The sequence below is a fragment of the Limanda limanda genome, chromosome 1 (assembly GCF_963576545.1).
Source record: "Limanda limanda chromosome 1, fLimLim1.1, whole genome shotgun sequence".
NCBI lineage: Eukaryota > Metazoa > Chordata > Actinopteri > Pleuronectiformes > Pleuronectidae > Limanda > Limanda limanda.
Genome location: NC_083636.1, coordinates 36,955,939 through 36,975,408, shown reverse-complemented (window position 1 = coordinate 36,975,408; position 19,470 = coordinate 36,955,939). Strand labels below are relative to the sequence as shown.

Sequence of the window (19,470 nt, the reverse complement as noted above, 5' to 3'; positions counted from 1 at the left end):
TCTCCTTGATGCATCTGTTGACTCCTTCCCCCCCCCCGTGGTGGCTCGGGTCTGGCTCGGCAGTGGCTCGGGTCTGGCTCGGGTCTGGCTTGGGCTCTGGCTCTGGTTGGCACGGCAGGACAGCAACAGGCACGACTACTCCCATAATAGAAATCAGTAAACATGTGCAGTCTGACAGATTACGAGACCCACGTGGGTAATCTCGCCGGTAAAGGGGGGGGGGGGGGGGCCTCGAGCAAATGAAATGCACATGAGGTCAGAGGGGGGGGGATCAGTGATTTCACTACGAGACGCTTTGATGTTGATTTAACAAGGACACGATTCTGTTGTTTAGATAACAACATCCTTCTGATTATTACTTTTTGAAAATATTTTTGAGTACTATTATTATTATTGTTTATACAATAAATGCATGTGTATATGTGACATTGGGAGGCTTTAAATAATATATAATAATAATGTTGATAGCAATAATCATCATCATTATAAAGGTATTATATAGAACCTTTCAAAACCACCTTTACAAAGTGCTTCATAAACAGGACAAATAAAAAAAAACTACACTACACTCAAAATAACACAATATATATTTTTTTAAAAGACAGGAGATTAAAAATAAAAAACATGATTTCATAGTAATGGCGGAAGAAAAGGAAAAAAATAAACATATAAACAACAACAGACAAACAATCAAGCAACAGCTGATCGGTAACACTATGTTTTGAAATATGATTTAAAAACAGTTTTCTTAGGTGAACCCCCCCCTGAGGGTCCGGGCCCTGACAGCAGGGTCCACGTCACCTTCAGTCCTGACCCTGGAATATCTCAGGTCTTCATCAGAGGATCTTCAGACCAGCAGGTGAGTCGCTCAGTCAAGAGAGGCCAAACTTCTCCTTGAAGGTCAACAGCAATATGTTTAAATCAATTCCAAAACACAGGCAGCCAATGAAGTGAATCTAATATGTGTGGATGATGATGTATGAGCTGTGACTTTACTCCTGACCGTTTTGGAGAGAGGTAAAAGTTTTGTGTAGGTTCTGCCAGCTGTCAGCTGCAGACTCTCAGTCCGGCCTCACATGGGATGGGACTCGGTGAGTGGGAAGCAGCAGATGGATGGCGGCTCTAAAGCCTGGTGGTGTCACAGCACAGCATATATTTGGCAACAAGGTACAAAGGATCAGCAAACACTCCACCCCCCTTTACTCTCATGTGACTCCCGCTCAACCACATAACGTCCATGTGCTTATAGAGAATTTGATAAAATCCCACACGTGTCCATGTGGTATCTACAGATGTGAGGTTTCCTTCAGCCTGGAATCCACAAAGTGAATTACAGATTATTTTCTGTGCAGCTGCACCGCAGACCTTCAGGCCACATTCAATTTCTTAGCACTCCGTTTTTCTTTTTTTTTTTGGTGTGTGTGTATCACTTCATCCGCCTTGACATAAATTCCATAATGAGGTACACTGAGCACCAGTGCGAGTTGAAAGCCGGCACTGAAATAACATGGTGCCCTTAAAACCAGGGTGTCTATAAAACGAGCAGTCGGTGTCTGGGAGCGAGCCGGCGGGGGGTGCAGTATAAGCGGCCGTGGCATCCGTCTCCTCTGGTTCTGCACGGAGACATCCGACTAAACGCCGACATCAGATTTATGGTAAAGAACAGCGAGAGGGTTTAATGAGCTCGGCCGGACTCGCCTTGTGTTCCCCTCTGTCTGACGTCCCACTAAATACCTGTTCTCTGAGACAAATGCATTTCACTGACAGGATCTGTCCACTGCGCCCATGCAGCGCCTCACTGGGTGTTTTATTGCTGGTGGCACCGGTGCCAGGGAGACAGCATTATGCACAAAGGCAAATAAACACTTTGTCTCCTGACAGCAGAGGCTGATTAAAATAAATATGTGGCTCGGAGTTACATTCAGGGGCCTCTAAATACCAATAAAACTTTGAAGAACCAACAGAGTCTGGATCATCTCAGGAGAGGAACTTGATTTGACTGTACACATCGCTCTGATGTTTACAGTGCAGGGACGGCACACTTGCGTTACAGTCTCAAGTCACTGAGCTTTAGTTGAAGCAGTTTGCTTGAGTGTTGTTTTTTTGGCTGCTTGTGATTATTAAAGCTGACAGAGGCAGAAGCTTCCAGCTCCGGAGTCTGGGAACGTCTCCAGATCTCTGTAGTTCTCTAAACGCAGCTCGCTGCTGGTGCTGCTGCTGATGACAGGGAGGTGGTCACATGCTCCGTGGGGGGGGGGCTCCGGGGATGAAGCTGCAGCCAGGTGGCCCAAAGGTTCTGGGAGGTTTTTTATCATGAGCAGCAAACCGGGCCAAAAACCTAAATCCCTGCAATTATTTATAATGATTTTATTTAGTTTTCCTTTTTTAAATATGAAACTGTGCCTAATTGAGCTGAAACCGACACTGTTCCTTTTGAGCCTCACTACCAGCACGACGAGTTACACATGTTTGATGCTCGGCTTATCCACCGCTTTGAAGTATCTCAACAACTTTTGGATAGTTTTCCATAACATTTTGTACAGACATTCATGGTCCCCAGAGGATAAATGCTAACTAACAGAACTCTGATAAAACTTATCATAGGCTCATGCATCTCACTGCTGCAGGAAAAGTAGAATCTGCACACGGATTCTTTGCTGCAGCTGAAGATGAGTTTTATTATGTTTACGTCTCTGCATTAAACATCAAAACATGATATCATGGATGGTTTAAGCTTGAAGTTACAGGAGCATCATATACACCAGAGTAAATAACAAACGAGAGTGGCTCAAATACATTAAATATACTGAAAATACAAAACTTGGTGCTGTTCAGGCCCCAAGGACAGCTACATATATATACACATGTATATGAATATGTACAAACCAGGAGAGATTATACCCGAGGAGGCTTTTACCTGTATGTTGACCTCCAGCTGACCTGAGACCAGCCTGTGATGACTCACTGCAGCCCGTCCTGGGGTCAGCGTGTGATCAGTGGATCCATTAACTTTTACTGACACTAATCCAGCTCAGTGATGGATGTTGATCTACAGCAGTGTTCCACTTTAATCATTCCTCAATACTTCTTATCCCTCCCCCCTTCAGACAAATGGTGATAAAATTAACTCCAATCAATCAATCAAACAAAGATCAGATCAACAGGGACTCGTCCGGCCGACGCTGCGTCAGACTATCCCACGAAGAGATTAAAAAATAATAACAACGGAAAAAGTAGTTGAAGAAGCCCCAAGTCAACCGGAGCTATAAGCATTTATGAGGCTCTGCGAATGGAAATCATTGCAAACGGCTTCTGTATTCTCTACTTTGATCTCTGGGGAGTGCTGGAGTCCGGTCCCCGAACATAAAGCTGTCATTACACCTGTGTAATAACACTTGGCGCTACAGGCAGCCGAGGGGCAGTCGGTCTGTTCAGCGCTGGAGATGCTGGAGCTCTGAGGGCTCTGCAGCCGACCCGGTGCCCTGTGGACGTCTCACTGCCCAGGATGAATCACCGAGGCCAGGCCCGGCACCCTGGCAGCTCCCGTCGCTGACTCCAGCCAACATTCTCCAGCTGATGACAAATGAATGCCCTTCTTAGAGCCTGGCTGCCATAAACATCAGTTCTTCAGCTCTGCAGGATGCCTGGACTGAGCTACCACTCAGGAGCTATCTGCTCCCACAGACACTCTGCCCTCGGAGCACTGTGATGGACAGGTATGAGGCTCGCCCCCCCCAGCCGCGCTGCGGGAGAAGCATTAATGCTGCTGCTGCTGCTGTGGATGGATGGATGGACACCGGTGAACTTTTCAGCCCGATCTCGCTTTTCTGTCGAACATTTCTCTCATCTGAGCTGAAAAAAGGATTTATATGTCAAACCCACTGTGCCCAGCTCCAGGTCACATAACAGCCTTGGGTCATGTTTCACTGCTGATGTTGTCATGGATGTTTTTTAAGGTTGAATATGTTGCAGAATTGGCGTAAGAAACATCAGGTATGAGACGTTATTTAGATTTTATTCATGCAAAGCTGAGCCACCAAGCAGGAGAAGCTGCCAACGGCCCCAGGGTCCCACCCCCAGAGGGGCCCAGAGGCTGGAGGCTCATTGTGCTGTGATAAGTGTGTGGTGAATTCATTAATTGCACATTTGTTTGGTAATTACGCATTCAACACTTAACGATATTATTAAGTAAAATGATGGTAGCTGGGAAAGCATTCATATTTGCCCCAGGGTCCTCTAGACCAGTGGTTCTTAACCTGGGTTCGATCGAACCCCAGGGGTTCGGTGAGTCACTCTCAGGGGTTCGGCAGGGCTCAAAACACACACAGTATAGCCCGGTTCACACTAGCAATGTCTGGCCGTTTTTGTCGGCCGTCAAAAAATTGGCTGCCCACAATTTGGTAACACACAATTTTTCTTCGCCGTGTCAGATTGCAAACATTTTGTTGCTTAGTAAAAATGTGTTACACAAAACAAATTCAGGCTACTCGTATTATTCGTGACGTCACACTTCGCAGTGATAAAGCTGGTTGCAGCTGATCACGCCACATTGCTTATCTTTGATATCTGTGCTGCAGGGAACTTGGTGCGCTCAGTAGTCGACTTGTGGCTGTTGTGATTGTACGTCATTCAGCAGAGACAGCTTCAACAGCAACTCTTCAGAACAACAACGCTCTCAACGATTTGGTGTCACCAAATCGTACCATACCTTATTGCCCTTGAGATACTCACACTGTTTGTTACAACGTATTTGTGCGAGCAATCCTTTTCGATAGTAGACATGAAAATTAAGAAAAGGAACAGACTTTGTTGCGAAAATGATATGAAAGTGGCACTTGCCAAGGTGAAGCCGCGCATTCCTGAACTTGTATCTGAAAGGCAACAGCAAAAGTCACATTGATTTGCAGTAAATAGTCATTGAGTTATGTTTTTGTTGGTTTTTATGGTTGGTTTTGTTCTTTGAACACATTGATTTTGTGTGCAACTGATGCATGGTTCATTTTGTGCACTAACAAATTATATACCTATGTTTTGAAGAAATCATATTTTATTTTTCCAATTACGAAGGGTTCGGTGAATGCACTGATAAAGCTTGCAGGGTTCAGTACCTCCAATAAGGTTAAGAACCACTGCTATAGACAGTTAATACGGCCCTGCATGTATGCTATGAAGGATTCCTGTACCACACAGGTCTCCACGAACTTAGTGAAGTTTGAGGCCCCCAGACTTCAGAGGAAATCACGTGACAAAAGGTCTCTGAGGGAATCAAAGTCCAAATTAAAATGTTTCACCTGGGAGACCCCCGCTGTGATTTCAGGAGGAGGAGGGGTCAAACGAACGCTGAGAGTTCAACTGAGGTTTTGTGAAATATTCAGGGAGGCCAGGAGAAGGATAACCCCCCCCACCCCCCTGGTGGCGTGGCAGACAGGACGAACAGCGAGTGATGGAGAGAGGTTACAACTGGCGAGAATTTTAAACATCCGTCGTCCCCCGAGGGAATCCGGAGACTTACAGCTCAATAAAGATCTGTGGGATAGTGAGGGGAAGTCAGGGCAGGAGAGGAAGAGGTGGATGGGAAGGGGAGGGGCGGGGGGGATGAAGGACAGGAAAAAAGAGGAGAATATAGGGCAAATGTATTAGAAGCACCAAACAAAGACTCATTGATTTACAAATGCAATCTCCTCTGTTGCTTGAACTGCCTGAGAACAGAGAGAGGGAGTTCCAGCATCGCCCTGCAGAGTTTCCTCCTCTGCTCCTCAGTCCTGGAGCTTCTCCTCCTGCTGGAGTCATCATTAGAATGAAAGAAAGCACATTCAGGCTGTGAGAGAAGAGGAGGAGGAGGAGGAGGAGGAGGAGGAGGAGGAGGAGGAGGAGGAGGAGGAGGAGGAGGAGGAGGAGGAGAGTTCAGCCGTCTGGATTCTGTGTGTTTCTCTCGACACTTTGTGAGATGTACAGGTTTGTCAGTGGAGATGTGATTCTCCTCAGCACAGTCACATCTCACACTGTCACCGGCCATGTGAGAAGCCCTGCTGCCCCCTTGAGGAGGGACGGGTTACTGCAGGAAGTTGTTGAACATGTGCCAGCATGTGACTGATATGTCAACAGCTGGTTGGAAACATAATGCTGAGATAATTTTTGGCTGATGTTTGATTGTCATTTCTTTGATAATAATATTAATTTATTAAATATATATATACATGTTATACACTACAGTGTCTATACACTCTACAAACACTTATATGTGTCACGAGTGTTCGAGAGAAAATTGGAGCGAGATGAGTGAAACGTTAAAGTTGAACAAATACAGAGGTTATAAAAATTTCCAAGAATATAGAGAAGTGATACTAGCAATAAGTAATATAAAGTAATATATTCACAAAGAATTAACAGCCTTGACTTCTCTCAAGGACGTAGCAAGAGACACAGCAGTTTTCTCTTGTTATTCTTTATTTTTACTCCAGTGCCTTTTCATATATTTCTTCTCTCGTCTTCCTCACTCTGACTCGTCCGCTGCTGTAACAATAGAATTTCCCCGGTGTGTGGATCAATAAAGTTTTATCTGGTCTCGTATGTTTGAACAAACAAACAGGCTCCAGGATCTGTTTCTGTGGCTTTCACACTCGTCTCTGTAGGGGGATTACAAAAAAGTACTAACCCAGAGTAATGCATTACAAATCACTGGTAAATAATTGAAGGTGTGGATCTCAAACTTTGAAACGTCCTCACCGGAACTTGTCAAAGCTCTGTTCCTCTGATGGGATGGAGTCTGACTTTTGAAATAATGTCTAATAAATAAATCTGAGCTGGTGATTAAATCTGACAAACAGAGGATGTCCTGATAAGTAACCTGTGACCTGGCAGGTATTCACGCTGTATATTATTATGATAACGTGTGTTGACCTCTTACTGCCGCCTCTCACAGCCTCGGGCCTCACATTCAGAGTTCCACTGAGCGTTAGGAGCCGTAATTACCAGCAAATCCACAGAGAAACAGCTGGAATACATTTGACTGACCCCATTAGGACACAGGCTGCTATTGAAAAGCTTTCCGCCGATGAGAGCCGCAAATAGACGGTGGAGCCTCTCTCTTCGTTTATTAAAAACATGTTGGACGAGTGGTTTTGTTCGGTGCAGCCGCAAAAATAAACCTGTTAGGTGTCTGATATTGATAATCAAACACAAACCCAGGTTCACTGAGGACGAATCTGAACGAGAAGCTCGGCTCCATCATTTCAGACACTCCAGCGTCCACATATATATAACGTCCCTGACATCATACATAAAACATTAAATGCATTATTTTAAATGTTAAGCCCCCAGTAATTTGTGCGACAGCGTGATAATGGAAGATAAAGAGCCGGATGACCATCAGTCAGCGCAGGATATAAAAAACGTGACAGGAAATTTAGTTTAATTCTCTTTCCCCTCTGCAGCCAGACTTCATATACACTTTTATGAATTAATTATATAACCTTGAAAGATGGTTATTATAATCTGACACCAGGTCTGTGCATGTCAGGGATCTTCACTGTTTGGTGAAACTCTTCACAGCAGAAAAGTGTGACTGCAGATATAGATTTTACTCAATGACACATAGATAGTAGCTGGCGTTAAGTGAAGGATCATCTGTGTTTTTGAATCATATATATATTTAATCATGGATGGGCCGGTGACCTTTGCACCGTTTGTTTACTCACCTCTGCAAAATGTGCAATAAGTTATGTATACATATACTTGTACAGTATCGACTTGTGCCCTCTGATGTATACAGTATTGTATTTGATCTGTTTTCTATATTGACGTCTTTAATTTTGTAACCGGCTATCGCCCAATGTCGACTGTGATTGGCTCCAGCCACCTGTGACCCCTAGAGGTATAGATCATGGATGGATGGATGGATGGATAGATTAATAGATGGATGGATAGATATATGGTTAGATGGGGTCAGAATCACAAAGGGTCAAACTTGTAACTCCACCTTGGAGGTCATGTTTTCAAAATGTTCACATTTTTCCCATGGAATCCTTTATGGATCTGGATGAAAACATCAGGCACATTTAAGGGTCTGATTTCTATGAGTGTATGAAACCTGGTGCAGCTTGTCTGAATGTTTGTGTCCAAACAAGCTCTAAAAACAAGCTGCTCCCGTCAGTGGAAACAAACTGAAGAGTCACGACGACACAAAATGAGCATCCACAAATAGTTTTCTAAAAAATATCAAATTTAATTTGGTTATAAAAGTCGTTGGCTATTTTTTTCACATGCACACCCACACATAATTAATCACCATAAATACTGTCCAATGATTTCTCTTTTTTCTGTTCCTTTTTTTAAACTTTGATTCACAAAGCAAGCACATACGGTGGACCGATACATCTGATTTCAAAAGGACACTATGGAGAGAACGCTTGCAGTCTTTCACAAGGAGAGGAGATCTCAGTGCACTGAAAAGAAGGCTGCCGTAAAATCAAGTAGAAACAGTTAGAAATCACCTACAAATGGATCCGAGTACAAAAAGAGCTACGGTGTCGAGACACTCCACCCGGTCACGTGTGAATGATCGGGTTCTGGGACGTGATGTTGTTTCAACTGCAAGAAGAGACGGAACGAGAAACTATACAGAAACAGCTTTGGAACAAGAAGAATGGATGTAAACCTATTGCCGGTGGAACTTTACCTTCATTGCATTTCATCAATTCATATAACATCAGTAAATCATTTCACATAATCAACTTCGGGTCTGACTCATTCTTCAAGTGCAACGTGACATCAAGGAAAGCTAGAGATTGACAGGATGGACGTTTCAAACTAAACATAGAGCATTTTAAATCAAGTTATCCCTCTCATCGGTAATCCATTACTTTCAGTCACCAGCACAGAACACACAATGCTAGTTCAGTATGTGGACTCCAAGTCTCAGTTAATATTTAAAACACTCGTCCAAATAATCTGTCACGATGGACACACACAACCGCCGTGTCCTTGAAAGCCGGAGAGGTAAGTAAGTTGTGTTTTGGCTACTTGAAAAAATACATTTGAATTTTGTGCTGTATGTGACCAGTAGAGTTCAGATTTTCGTGATTGGAACTGTAGCTGAAAAGAAAAGGGTTCAATTTGAGATTCTAACTAAAGCAGGGGATATGTAAAGTGTATAATAAAGTGTGTTAACTAAAAATGAACTAAAGGTTTTTAAAATATTTGAAATTATTAAATAAAAAAGTTGCTGAAAGTCAATGTGTCTTCATTTAGATTCAGGTTCTGTATTTTTACTCAACGCCGACACTGACAGTAAATTACAGGAGAAACTGATTTAACAGACTGGGGATGTGAGGATATCACATCGTTTCTGCTGATCCGACCACATTTTCTGCTGCAGATCTTTAAGTGGCGTTATGCAAATATACGTTTTGTTTTTTTTCTTGATTGAATGTATAAAACATTCAATGAGTCGACAAACTAAATGGAGCAGCAGCAGGAGGACACAGACTTTCAGCAAACTGTTAAATCATCTAAAATCACAGGAATAAAGTAGAGGTCGTGTTGTGGATGATTCTGTAACATGTTGAATTTGTATGACATAGACCTTATGTACTTCAGTGGTGTACAGGATGAGTGTTGAATACATTTCTCTCCAAAGACCTTTAGCGCTCGTGGATTTGATTTGTGGTTTCACCGTGAGGCTTTAACCTCTGAAGCAAAGACATGATGGAGATGGAGGCAGCAGCACATCACTACATCACAGGACCAGTAACTACATGGTCTGTCCCTCAGGGGAAACACAAAGTGAACAAGAAACATGAGGGGTGCATGACATGAAGGCATCTCGCACACACACACACACAGACGTCTCACCAGTCGTCAGACAAAAACACCCACCTTTGTGCAATAGGAAGACAGACACACAATTTTGTCTTGAACTAGGCGTTTCATGACAGTTTGACAGCGAAGACAGGTCTTAATTATTTCATCAAGAAAAAGAAAAAAAAAAGACAAAGCACAAGCGAACCCGTCGTAAAAACACAACACCCCCCCCCAAAAAAACCAAAGTGGTGTGAATCAGCCTTGTGATCAGACGAGGGATGTCACATTGTTTTCATAAAGGCCACTGACACAGCTGAGCTCGCCTGGTGTTTCTGACGTTAATGCCCCGTTGCCGCTCAACTTCTTCTCCTCTTTCAACCCCCCCCCCCATCGCAGAAAAAACGTCTCCCTCCACACATATGCTACCACCTCTCTGTGTGATATTGCACTGAATAAAGCCTTTTTTAGAGTTTAGCAGCCAGCATTGCTTTAGCAGAATGCCTCAGGAACAGTGTGGTCTACACGAGGAGCACGGTGCCTTGTGGTGAAAATGTTCATCTCTTTTTTGAAAGTTTTGGCTGAGAAAAAAGCTCGTCGGAAACGTGGCTTTTGTTTTCACAGCTACCCTGCTTGAAATAAATAGAGTTTCTTTGACTGACGGTGAAGAAAAGAGAGAAATACATGTCATGAAAATCCTAGTTTTTTTTCTTTTTTTTCTCTTCTGGATTTTTAAAATACATCACAGTAATATGTTGTGTCTGCAGGTGACCCCCTCTCTTTGATTTTGGCACTGCACTGTACATCATTTAGTGGATCAACATGAATAATTGTATCACTGGTTATATTGGAATAGACAGGCTCACTCAGTCGGCATCCTCTCTGTTGATTGTATGGATGCAATATACAGAGCCTGGCGCGTCTGCACATATTCTACATATATGCTTTTTTTTCTTATTTCACAGGGGAGAGTCTCTTCAGCAGTTTCTTCCCCTTGGAGAGCAGTCCTTTCTTCTTCTTGTTGGCCAGGTCCTGAGGGTCCCGGGGGTCCATCGGGACGTGGGGGGCCCTCATGGGACTGAGCGGCCTCATGGTGCCCGGCAGGAGAGGCCGGACGACCGGGGACGGCGCTCGGACGGGCGCGGCGTCGCTGTTGTTGGCCGTGTCGGAGGTTTCTGTGGTGACCTGGGGAGAGAGGCGATGGGGGAGGTGTGGAGGCAGGGGGGGGGCAGCGAATTACAAAAGAACTGACACTGTCACACGGCCTGTGGTCGGTTGGTGGGGAAGGGGTTGGGTTCAACCGCCAAATAAAAGGCAAGAACTAATCTGTGGAACTTTTTGAATCATAAAAAGACTTAATATTTCTCAAAGTTGAAGCAGATTCAGTTTGGGAGCTGCTTTTAGGGATGAATCATTTCAAACAGTATTTAAATGACTAACTAGTGATAATCGACCCGTTCATTTGACAGTTGAGATAAACGTCATGTTTTCACACACACACACACACACACACACACACACACACACACACACACACACACACACACACATACACACTCACACGCAGTACATGTATGCAGAGGAAACACTGAGCAGGAAGCCACCAAACCGGGGTTAGCACACCACAGAGCTGGAAGGGTCCACCATCAGGAACATACAGTACGATCAGATACAGAACAACACCCAGGGAAACAACTGGAGATACCAGGCTTCTCCTCTAATGCAGCAGCACCATGCACCTGGCAACACTTTCAAGAAGATTGTAGTTTCCTCCGCCAAGGAGTGGATTGTCTTAGTTAACAGAATAACACAAAACTGGTTTGGATTCAGAACAGGGTGGGATTATTTTCTTTAACTCCGAGATAGGTTTTTGAACATTTAATTCCCAGAGAATAATTTGTGGATCTTGGGAACTGATATCTAGGAGTCTGAAGTTGGTGCAGATCCAAATCAAAATTCAGATTTGGTGAAGTTAAATTTCAAGAGGGGAGTGTTGGGCCTTGGCGGAGCTGTGAACTCTACGCCCTCCTGGTTTGTATGATGATATCATGAGGTCTGAGTGTTGATCACATCAACAATGTGTCATAAATATTAAACCTTTCAAAGTCTAAATGATGCTTTTCAGGGCTGTCGGAGATGTTTTAAAAATAAACATTTATATTTGTCACAATTAAATGTGTGATTTTCCATATGTACCTGATCAAACACCAGAGGTAAATAACTTCCCGATTCGATTTGACGGTTATCAGGAAGCAAAGCATTGAGGAGACTTGCGTTTCCATGACGACAGCGTTTAGAAGCCTCTCCTGTGACCAGCTGTGTGCATTAGAGCCGCGAGTTTGGTATCTCAAGTTGCCGACTTACTGTACGAGGCAGACAGAGCCACTTATGGTGTGAAATGAACAATCTTCTTCTGTTTGTTTTGTTTTTGTTTTGCCAAGCGGGTGAGGAAAAACAAAAAAACGAAATCAGACGTGGCAGCATCGTCACCGTCGGGTAAAAAGAAAACACCACCACCATGAAAACTGAAAACAACAACGACACCGACACACACACGTACACAGAGCAGGAAAAAAAGAATGTTTTTAATATCCAATTTCTTCTTTTATTGTTTATTGTAACAATACAGTATGGACGTCTCAGTGCTGCGGTTAGTTCTGTCTCTTGAGCGCAGAGCAAACATGGCGTATCCACTGTCAACATGGCTGAAAAATAGATCTGATGTGTGTGTGCAATATACATAAAGAAACAAAGCCTCTTTAAGGAAATACAGCAGTCGAGCCAAGAAAGGTAATATAAAATGTATCAAGTTTGAAAAAGGCATGCTTCTCCTCTCTGGTTTAACTTTTCTTCTTCCGTGTCATTGGGTAGCAATTGTGTAAATAAAGCACTTCTTTTTTATTATACACAATAACCACAATGTTTTTGTGTTTCAGTGCAAAGAGGTACCAAATTACGCTGTGTAAGGAATGAGCTGAGCCTTTTTCAAGTCCTCCTCCACCAGTGCTGCATGCATAAGTCACCCAGAGCTCCCACAGTCTATCCTCTCTCTGTCCATTGTCAGGCTTTGCTTCTTCCTTTCTCTCAGAAAGGTGTCAACACGGGAGTTTTGTCCCCTTTTCAAAAGGGTGAGAGGGGAGGAGGGCGGGGGAGCTGTTAGTTTGTACAGAGTCACCACTGTCACCACATGGACAAACACACACAATGAACAGCACACAGACGGCAAAGTGGAGGAAGCGAGAGACGGAAATCAAGAGAGAGGACGGAGGATGGATGAACACAGGGCCTAGCGCTGAGAGCGGCGATGATGATGTACCCGTTTGCCCTCGGGGACGGCGGCAGCAGAGTTGGCGGGCGGCCGGTTGGCAGGCTCTTCCTGGGGGTAGTGGGACGGAGTATCGGTCAGATACACCTCAACGTCATCAGGCACTTCTTCCAGGAAGTTAGAGGGGACCAGACCACGATGGCCGTTCATCTCACCCTGTGGACGGACACGAGAAGAGGAGGAAGCGTGGTTGATGTTAGCTCAGTTTGCAATTATTCTACGGTTTTGACTAGGGTTGCAAAATTCCGGGAATAATCAAAGTTGGAAACTTTCCATGGGAATTTACGGGAATTAACGGGAATATACGGGAATTAACCGGAATAAACTGGAAATGTTGCTGGTAATTGATACTAACTGTGTTTACCTTGTCATATACAGACATAAATATAAACATTTTGTTTTGTCATAGGCTGATTTGAGCCCTGAGGAAACTTTGGGCACTTGACTATACGCTTCTGCATCGTTGTGTCATTCTTAACATAGGTCTTTGCACAGTATTTGCAAATGTACACAGCCTTTCCTTCTACATTGGATGGGGTGAAATGTCTCCACACATGAGATAGTGCACGTGGCATTGTTCTGTAGAATAAGATGAGAAAAAAGTTTGTAAAAAAACACTAATGCAATGCCAGAGATATTAATAGTTATCCAAACAATTGGAATAAATTATATAAAAATTATGAAAAAAATATTTTACAATTGATGGATAAATGAATGGAAATAGGCTAGATGAACAGATGAACAATCCTCAATCAGCATGCTAATATATTTTCCCCAGTAATATCATCGAAACTTACCTGACTAGTCCTGCACACTACAGCAGGCCTCAATAGCCCTGCTGTAGAGTGAAGGATTCTGGGAATTATCTGTGCATGTGATGGAAGAATGCACAGTGGAGGGTTGAAATTCAACATGCAGTGTGTGCTGCATTCCATACATCTTTAAAATAGAATTTGGAATTATGTTTTTATTGCTCAGCGTTTAATTTGCGTAGTTGTTTTTTTTTCAAAATTCCCAATGCCCGAGCTTTACTTCCCATGGAAAGTTTACGGAAAGTTTCCGGAAATTTACCGAAAACTTTCCGCCCCCTTTGAAACCCTAGTTTTGACACTGTAGATTACATCCTCCTTCAATAATAAAATGCTAAAATACTCCGCAAGAAAAGAGCTGAGCATCAGACGCAGAATTAAACATTTTGTGACAAAGGCTCATTTGCTCTCTTGATGAGAATATGTGTGGTTAGCTTAGACTGGAGCAAACACTAGAAACAGGAAGCACAAACAAACAGCACCTGGCTCCGTCTAAAGGGAAATAATAATTTGCCTGTCAACACCTCCAAAGAATTAACTCGGTATATTTGTTTGTCTAATGCGATTAAAAGGGATTAAGCCACAACTTGTCGTCTGTGCAGTTCTGTTTTGTACAAATCATTCAGATATTAAGTGTTTTAATGGGAGAAGCGAACATGGAGGCTGCTCACGTGATAGAACCCGTCTTCATCGATGTCGGCAAACACAGCGATGATGTCACCAGCACAGAAGGTCAGCTCAGCCTATCAGGAGACAGAGAGAAGAGTTAACAATACACAGACTTTAACCTTGACTTTACTTTTAATTAATCTTGTGGAACGTTTGTTGCATCGACAGGTGTTTGTGTCTCATAATCTGATTCTAAGGTTTGGTTTGACTTTAATCATTCGTGTTTATCTATGATGCAACGTAAGCTGTTTAACCTTCTGAGTTTAGAAAGGTAGTGTGAAATAAAAACATTTATTTACTTCATCTTTCCCCAACATTACAAGAGTTTGAAATTAATTCCAAAAACAAACATGAGGCAATAATCATTAAAAGTTTTAGCGTCTTGAAAAGGTTTAGAGGAAATAAAACGTAGAAAGTATTAGTTTGTGTCTGGTGTTCAGCAGCGATACCTCAGTATCAACATTGGGGGAGCTCTCTCGGGGGTCGTAGTCGTACAGAGCCACCATCCTCCTCGAGGCCTGATCTCGACGGAGGCCTCTCCTGTTCTGCTCTGGAAGCGGGAATAGACGTCGTTTTAACCAGAGGTGTTTCCACAACATGTGATTGTTCTATAATTGTGTGTAAGGGTGTGTTATACCTATTCTGTCCACTGGGGTGCTGAGTGGCAGGAAACCCTGTTTGATGAGCTGGTCCATGGTCTCCTCGTCCTCCGCTCGTATCTCCGACACCATGTTACAGGGGATCAGCCCCATCCTGCCCCTCACTTCTCCTCTGTAGAACCCGTCTGTGTCTTTATCGCCATACACCTGGAGAGAGAGAGAGAGAGAGAGAGAGAGAACGATGTTTAGAGCTCCAGCTATAAAACACATACTGTACTTTTATTATAGTACTAAGTTTCCTTTTTACGCGATAAAGATTTAGCACTCAAACTTCATCTAGTCTTGACACATCTTAAAGACAAAGAGGAGGAGAAAAGGATCAGGAAAGGAGTAAGTCTTTGAACCCCCACCCGGATGATCAGCCCCTCTTTGAAGGGCAGCTCCTCGTCGGCTGCGTCGGGGTTCGGTGACATGGAGAGAGGATCGTAGTCAAACAGGGCCACGAAGATCCGGAAAGTCTCCTCGGTCTCCGACTCGTCATAGTACGTGGGCGAGCGGCGATCCCTGTATCCTTCTTTAAAACACGAAAGAGAGAGAACAAATGAAAAAAAGAAGATCTTGCATCACTCGACAGGGCAGCCGACAGCAAACAGCTGCTTTGTAGGAGACTGATTTTTTTTTTATAGATTTTTTTATTTTTGTCTCCTGTGAAATGAGCCTGTGTTTGTGCTGTGCAGCAGATTTCAGGGCTTAGCAACACAACGCAGGTGACCATGTACATCTATAGTAAATAACTTGAATACATAAATCTACACGTTTACATCGTGATGTAGCTTAGCCATGCTTCAATCAAAGGAAATCAAGGAGAGGAGGATTTTCCCCTCTTTTTTTAAATCTTATTGATTTTATCATGTATTGTTGCATGACAGATTTGATTTCCTTGTCCAGTCATATTTGTGCCTGTAAGCATGCAGGAAGAAATCTGTGCTCAGTCAGCTACTTAAATCATTTACTACACATGCACCCACTAACACACACACTCTACATGTGTCTAACACCATCATCATATTTGGATTCGCAGTGAGGGACAAATGAGGAGCAAGACAAAAACGTGGTGCAATGCAGAGAAGTGATTCAGGGACATGACAACAACAACAACACAAAAGACTAACGTGCATTCTACAAAAAAGCCTAAAAATAAGAAAATAGATCATTTAGTGAAAGTTAAAGTATCTCTCCACACATTGCCAACAGTTATGGCAGCAGATCTAAAGCAGAAATGGAAGAGGTGTTGTGGAAAATGTAGCTGCTAGCAAAGTGTAATACTGTGGAGCTGATGATGATGTGAAAAGCATCACGTCTAAGTCAACCTACACAAGGTTTGGTAGCTGGACTGTTGTTTTATGTGTTGGTAGGAAAACTGCATTTCAAGCAGCTGGTATTTCAAACTCAAATGTCCAACAAACATCTGAAGAAACAGAAAGCAGTGACAGTGGAGTCATTCTTTAAGGTCGACCTTCTCTTCAGGATTTCATGCACAAACGCTCCCGTGGTAAGTGTAGTAGGTGTGTTTGTACCACTAAGGGAAGGGGTATATGGCAGGCATCAGTTCAGTGCAGTGAGTGATGCATTCACTGAGCAGTCCATCAATCATTTATCATCTGCAACTGTGGAAACATTCATCCTGGACCCCTGCCATGGATTGCCAGTGGGTCCACCATTTCAGTGCAGTGCAGTCATGCTGTTCAACTGGAAGCATAATAATCACTAGTATTATTTGAGACAGAGAAACAGGCATCTTGCAAGTGTCCACAGCTACTGTTTGCCAGTTGCCAGTCGGTGGTGGCCTTTCTGTTGCCATGCTGTGGTGGTTAAAGACAGGACTGCAGGCACATACCATGGGGAGACCTGGTGCCGCCCATGTGCCTGCGGGATGACCATGTCCTGTGGCGAGCTACTTTGCCATAGTAAACATCCTCGGTGATGGGGGAGAGGTTTCCCTCACTGTTATTCTCAGAGGTTACCTCTACGGGAAACACCAATTAAAGGGTGATGGGGTTACAACGCAAAGCACAACCTCCCAAAAGGTCAACTGCAGAGTCATGCTGTCACCTAACAACTACACACAAAAAAGCAACTGCACATCATAATATTCTCTGCAACATCTAGCTTATGTTCAGGTAGTGAAGGGCATGAGCATGGTTCATACACACAGAGGTGATCTGGAGACACAGAGAAGCTCATGAAGGCTTTAACAGAGAAACAAACTAACTATGTCACACACACACAACTGGAATTATTTCAAAATCATTTCTCTCCTCAACCACCTTCCCATACTGACCAATGGAAGGGACCATTAGAGGTCGTCTCTGAGGTTGGGGACCGCCATGATGGTGAGCTCTTCTCCCCGCCTCCCGGTTGTGACCGCCCCCACCCGGGGTGTTTGACTGAAATGCACACAAACAGAGGAAATATTCACAAACATTAGATATTTAACGAGTTTGCTCACAGACACGTGGACAAACTTGCAAAAAACGTATGTGACCAAAAAAACGGAAAAAAATCAACAACTCACATTTAGTACAAATTGCATGTAAACAAAATCATGCAGCACTCACAGACAGGCACACTGGAACACAGACGTATAGACACACACTCCAACACGCACAAGCCCACAGGAAATGTTCACAATCTAAAACCAAGCAAAGACTAATTACATCGTAAATAAATATGTAAAGGCTTGTTCAGAAAATCCATCGTGACCCTAAACTGCTCCAACACCTGACTCTCTCTCTCTCTGACATGCTGAACACATTCAAACCCTGTAAATCACCTTTTCTCTCCGTGATGCTGAAAACTTCAATCACAATCTATTCAGACACAGACCATCTCTCACTGTTTCTCTCCACGATGCCTAGACATGAAAGGTTTTTTCCAGACACCGCCACAACCTCTGGCTACCTCCGATCCTCCTCATAACCTGCACCGTACAAACAAGCTGCTACACAACTTGTATAATCTCAAAATCTGTGTCGAGAAAGTTCCATCTGATAATAAAGCACAATGGCAAAATGAAATAGCAAGATTTTCCCACTAATATCCGGAGTGGATAATCAAACTTTGACACTGTTGCTCCAGTTTCTCCTCCCTGGTGTGGTCATTTAATTCATGCTGCTGCAAGAAGAAAAATAAGCTTCTGTATCTGTGTCTCCTTTGGTGTCGTTTCTGCAGTGAACCAACATCAGCTCCATCAACTCGGCAGCGAATAACCTCGTGAAAGAGATGGAGGCTGCACCTTTAAACCCAGTCAGTCTTTCTCTGTGGTTCTGCACCATTCAAAACAACCGACCCTCTTTTCATGAAAGGGTCAGATCCGCTGTCTCTGCCTCGCTCATCCGTGGGCTGATGCTTTCAAACCCATTTTTTCTGCCCTCTTTCTCTTTTTATGTAACTCTGAATTAAACTCAGCACACACACCAACAACACATATCAAATGCAAGTTGAGGCAGCAGACTCAGTTGAAGTAACTGTGCCTGTGGCTTTCACTAAAGAATAATAAATTTGGTTGGTTATGACTCTTGGGTAGGGCTGGGCAATTAATCCAAAATGTATAGAAAGTGACATTTATAGCCTCTAACCGACCCAATTTTGCTTGTGTCGGTTTATTCAGTTTCACTTTCCCCAATATGTGCAGTCATGAACTGTCGGGTGTCTGCTATGTTCACCGTGCTGCCCGTCCTCCCTCCTCACTCCCCCGCTGACCTGCACTCACAATTAGGACCAAAACCAATCAGTAGTTATTAGGACACGTAGGCTACAGGAGATGAAGTTCACTTTGTGTTTGTTCGATTCTCTAAAGTTTAGGAGACACGGAAAAATGTTGCCTGCACGCCGGTTCTAACACAACACAAGACATAACGTGACGCGCACAGCCAGGACGTCAGGGTTGAAATGACCAGAGCAATCCGGATTCATGACCTGACATCTTCGATTAATAAATAAATAATTGTGATCGTCGAGTTTGTGTTGAAGCGCGACAGGGACGAGGAGACACACACGCAGGACTGCAGACAGGGGAAGAGTTCCTACCGTATAGTGTGTATATTGCAGCGCAGGGTTTTTAGCTTCATCGTTGCAGGAGGAAGCGACGCCCAGTTCATCCAGGAAGATAAATGTGAATCCAGCAGGTGTTTATAAAGATCAGTTCTACGCGGGACTGATTAGAAAAGAGCAGTGGAGCAGAGTCGCTTGTTGAGTGATGCGCCCCATT

The 19,470-nt window shown here is 43.6% G+C and overlaps 1 protein-coding gene across 1 annotated transcript in view; it reads right to left on the bottom strand.

The window, feature by feature from the left end:
- Positions 1–10,752: 10,752 nt before the first annotated feature.
- The window catches only part of rimbp2a (RIMS binding protein 2a), a 56,353-nt gene continuing 47,635 nt past the window's right edge, over positions 10,753–19,470 (bottom strand). The window contains exons 17-25 of the mRNA XM_061077962.1: positions 18,068–18,070; positions 17,542–17,647; positions 17,098–17,226; positions 15,611–15,774; positions 15,235–15,407; positions 15,051–15,153; positions 14,604–14,675; positions 13,115–13,279; positions 10,753–10,983 (exon numbers count right to left, since the gene is read on the bottom strand). Of these exons, the coding sequence (XP_060933945.1) occupies positions 10,753–10,983; positions 13,115–13,279; positions 14,604–14,675; positions 15,051–15,153; positions 15,235–15,407; positions 15,611–15,774; positions 17,098–17,226; positions 17,542–17,647; positions 18,068–18,070 (1,146 nt within the window). The remainder of the gene's footprint in view (positions 10,984–13,114; positions 13,280–14,603; positions 14,676–15,050; positions 15,154–15,234; positions 15,408–15,610; positions 15,775–17,097; positions 17,227–17,541; positions 17,648–18,067; positions 18,071–19,470) is intronic.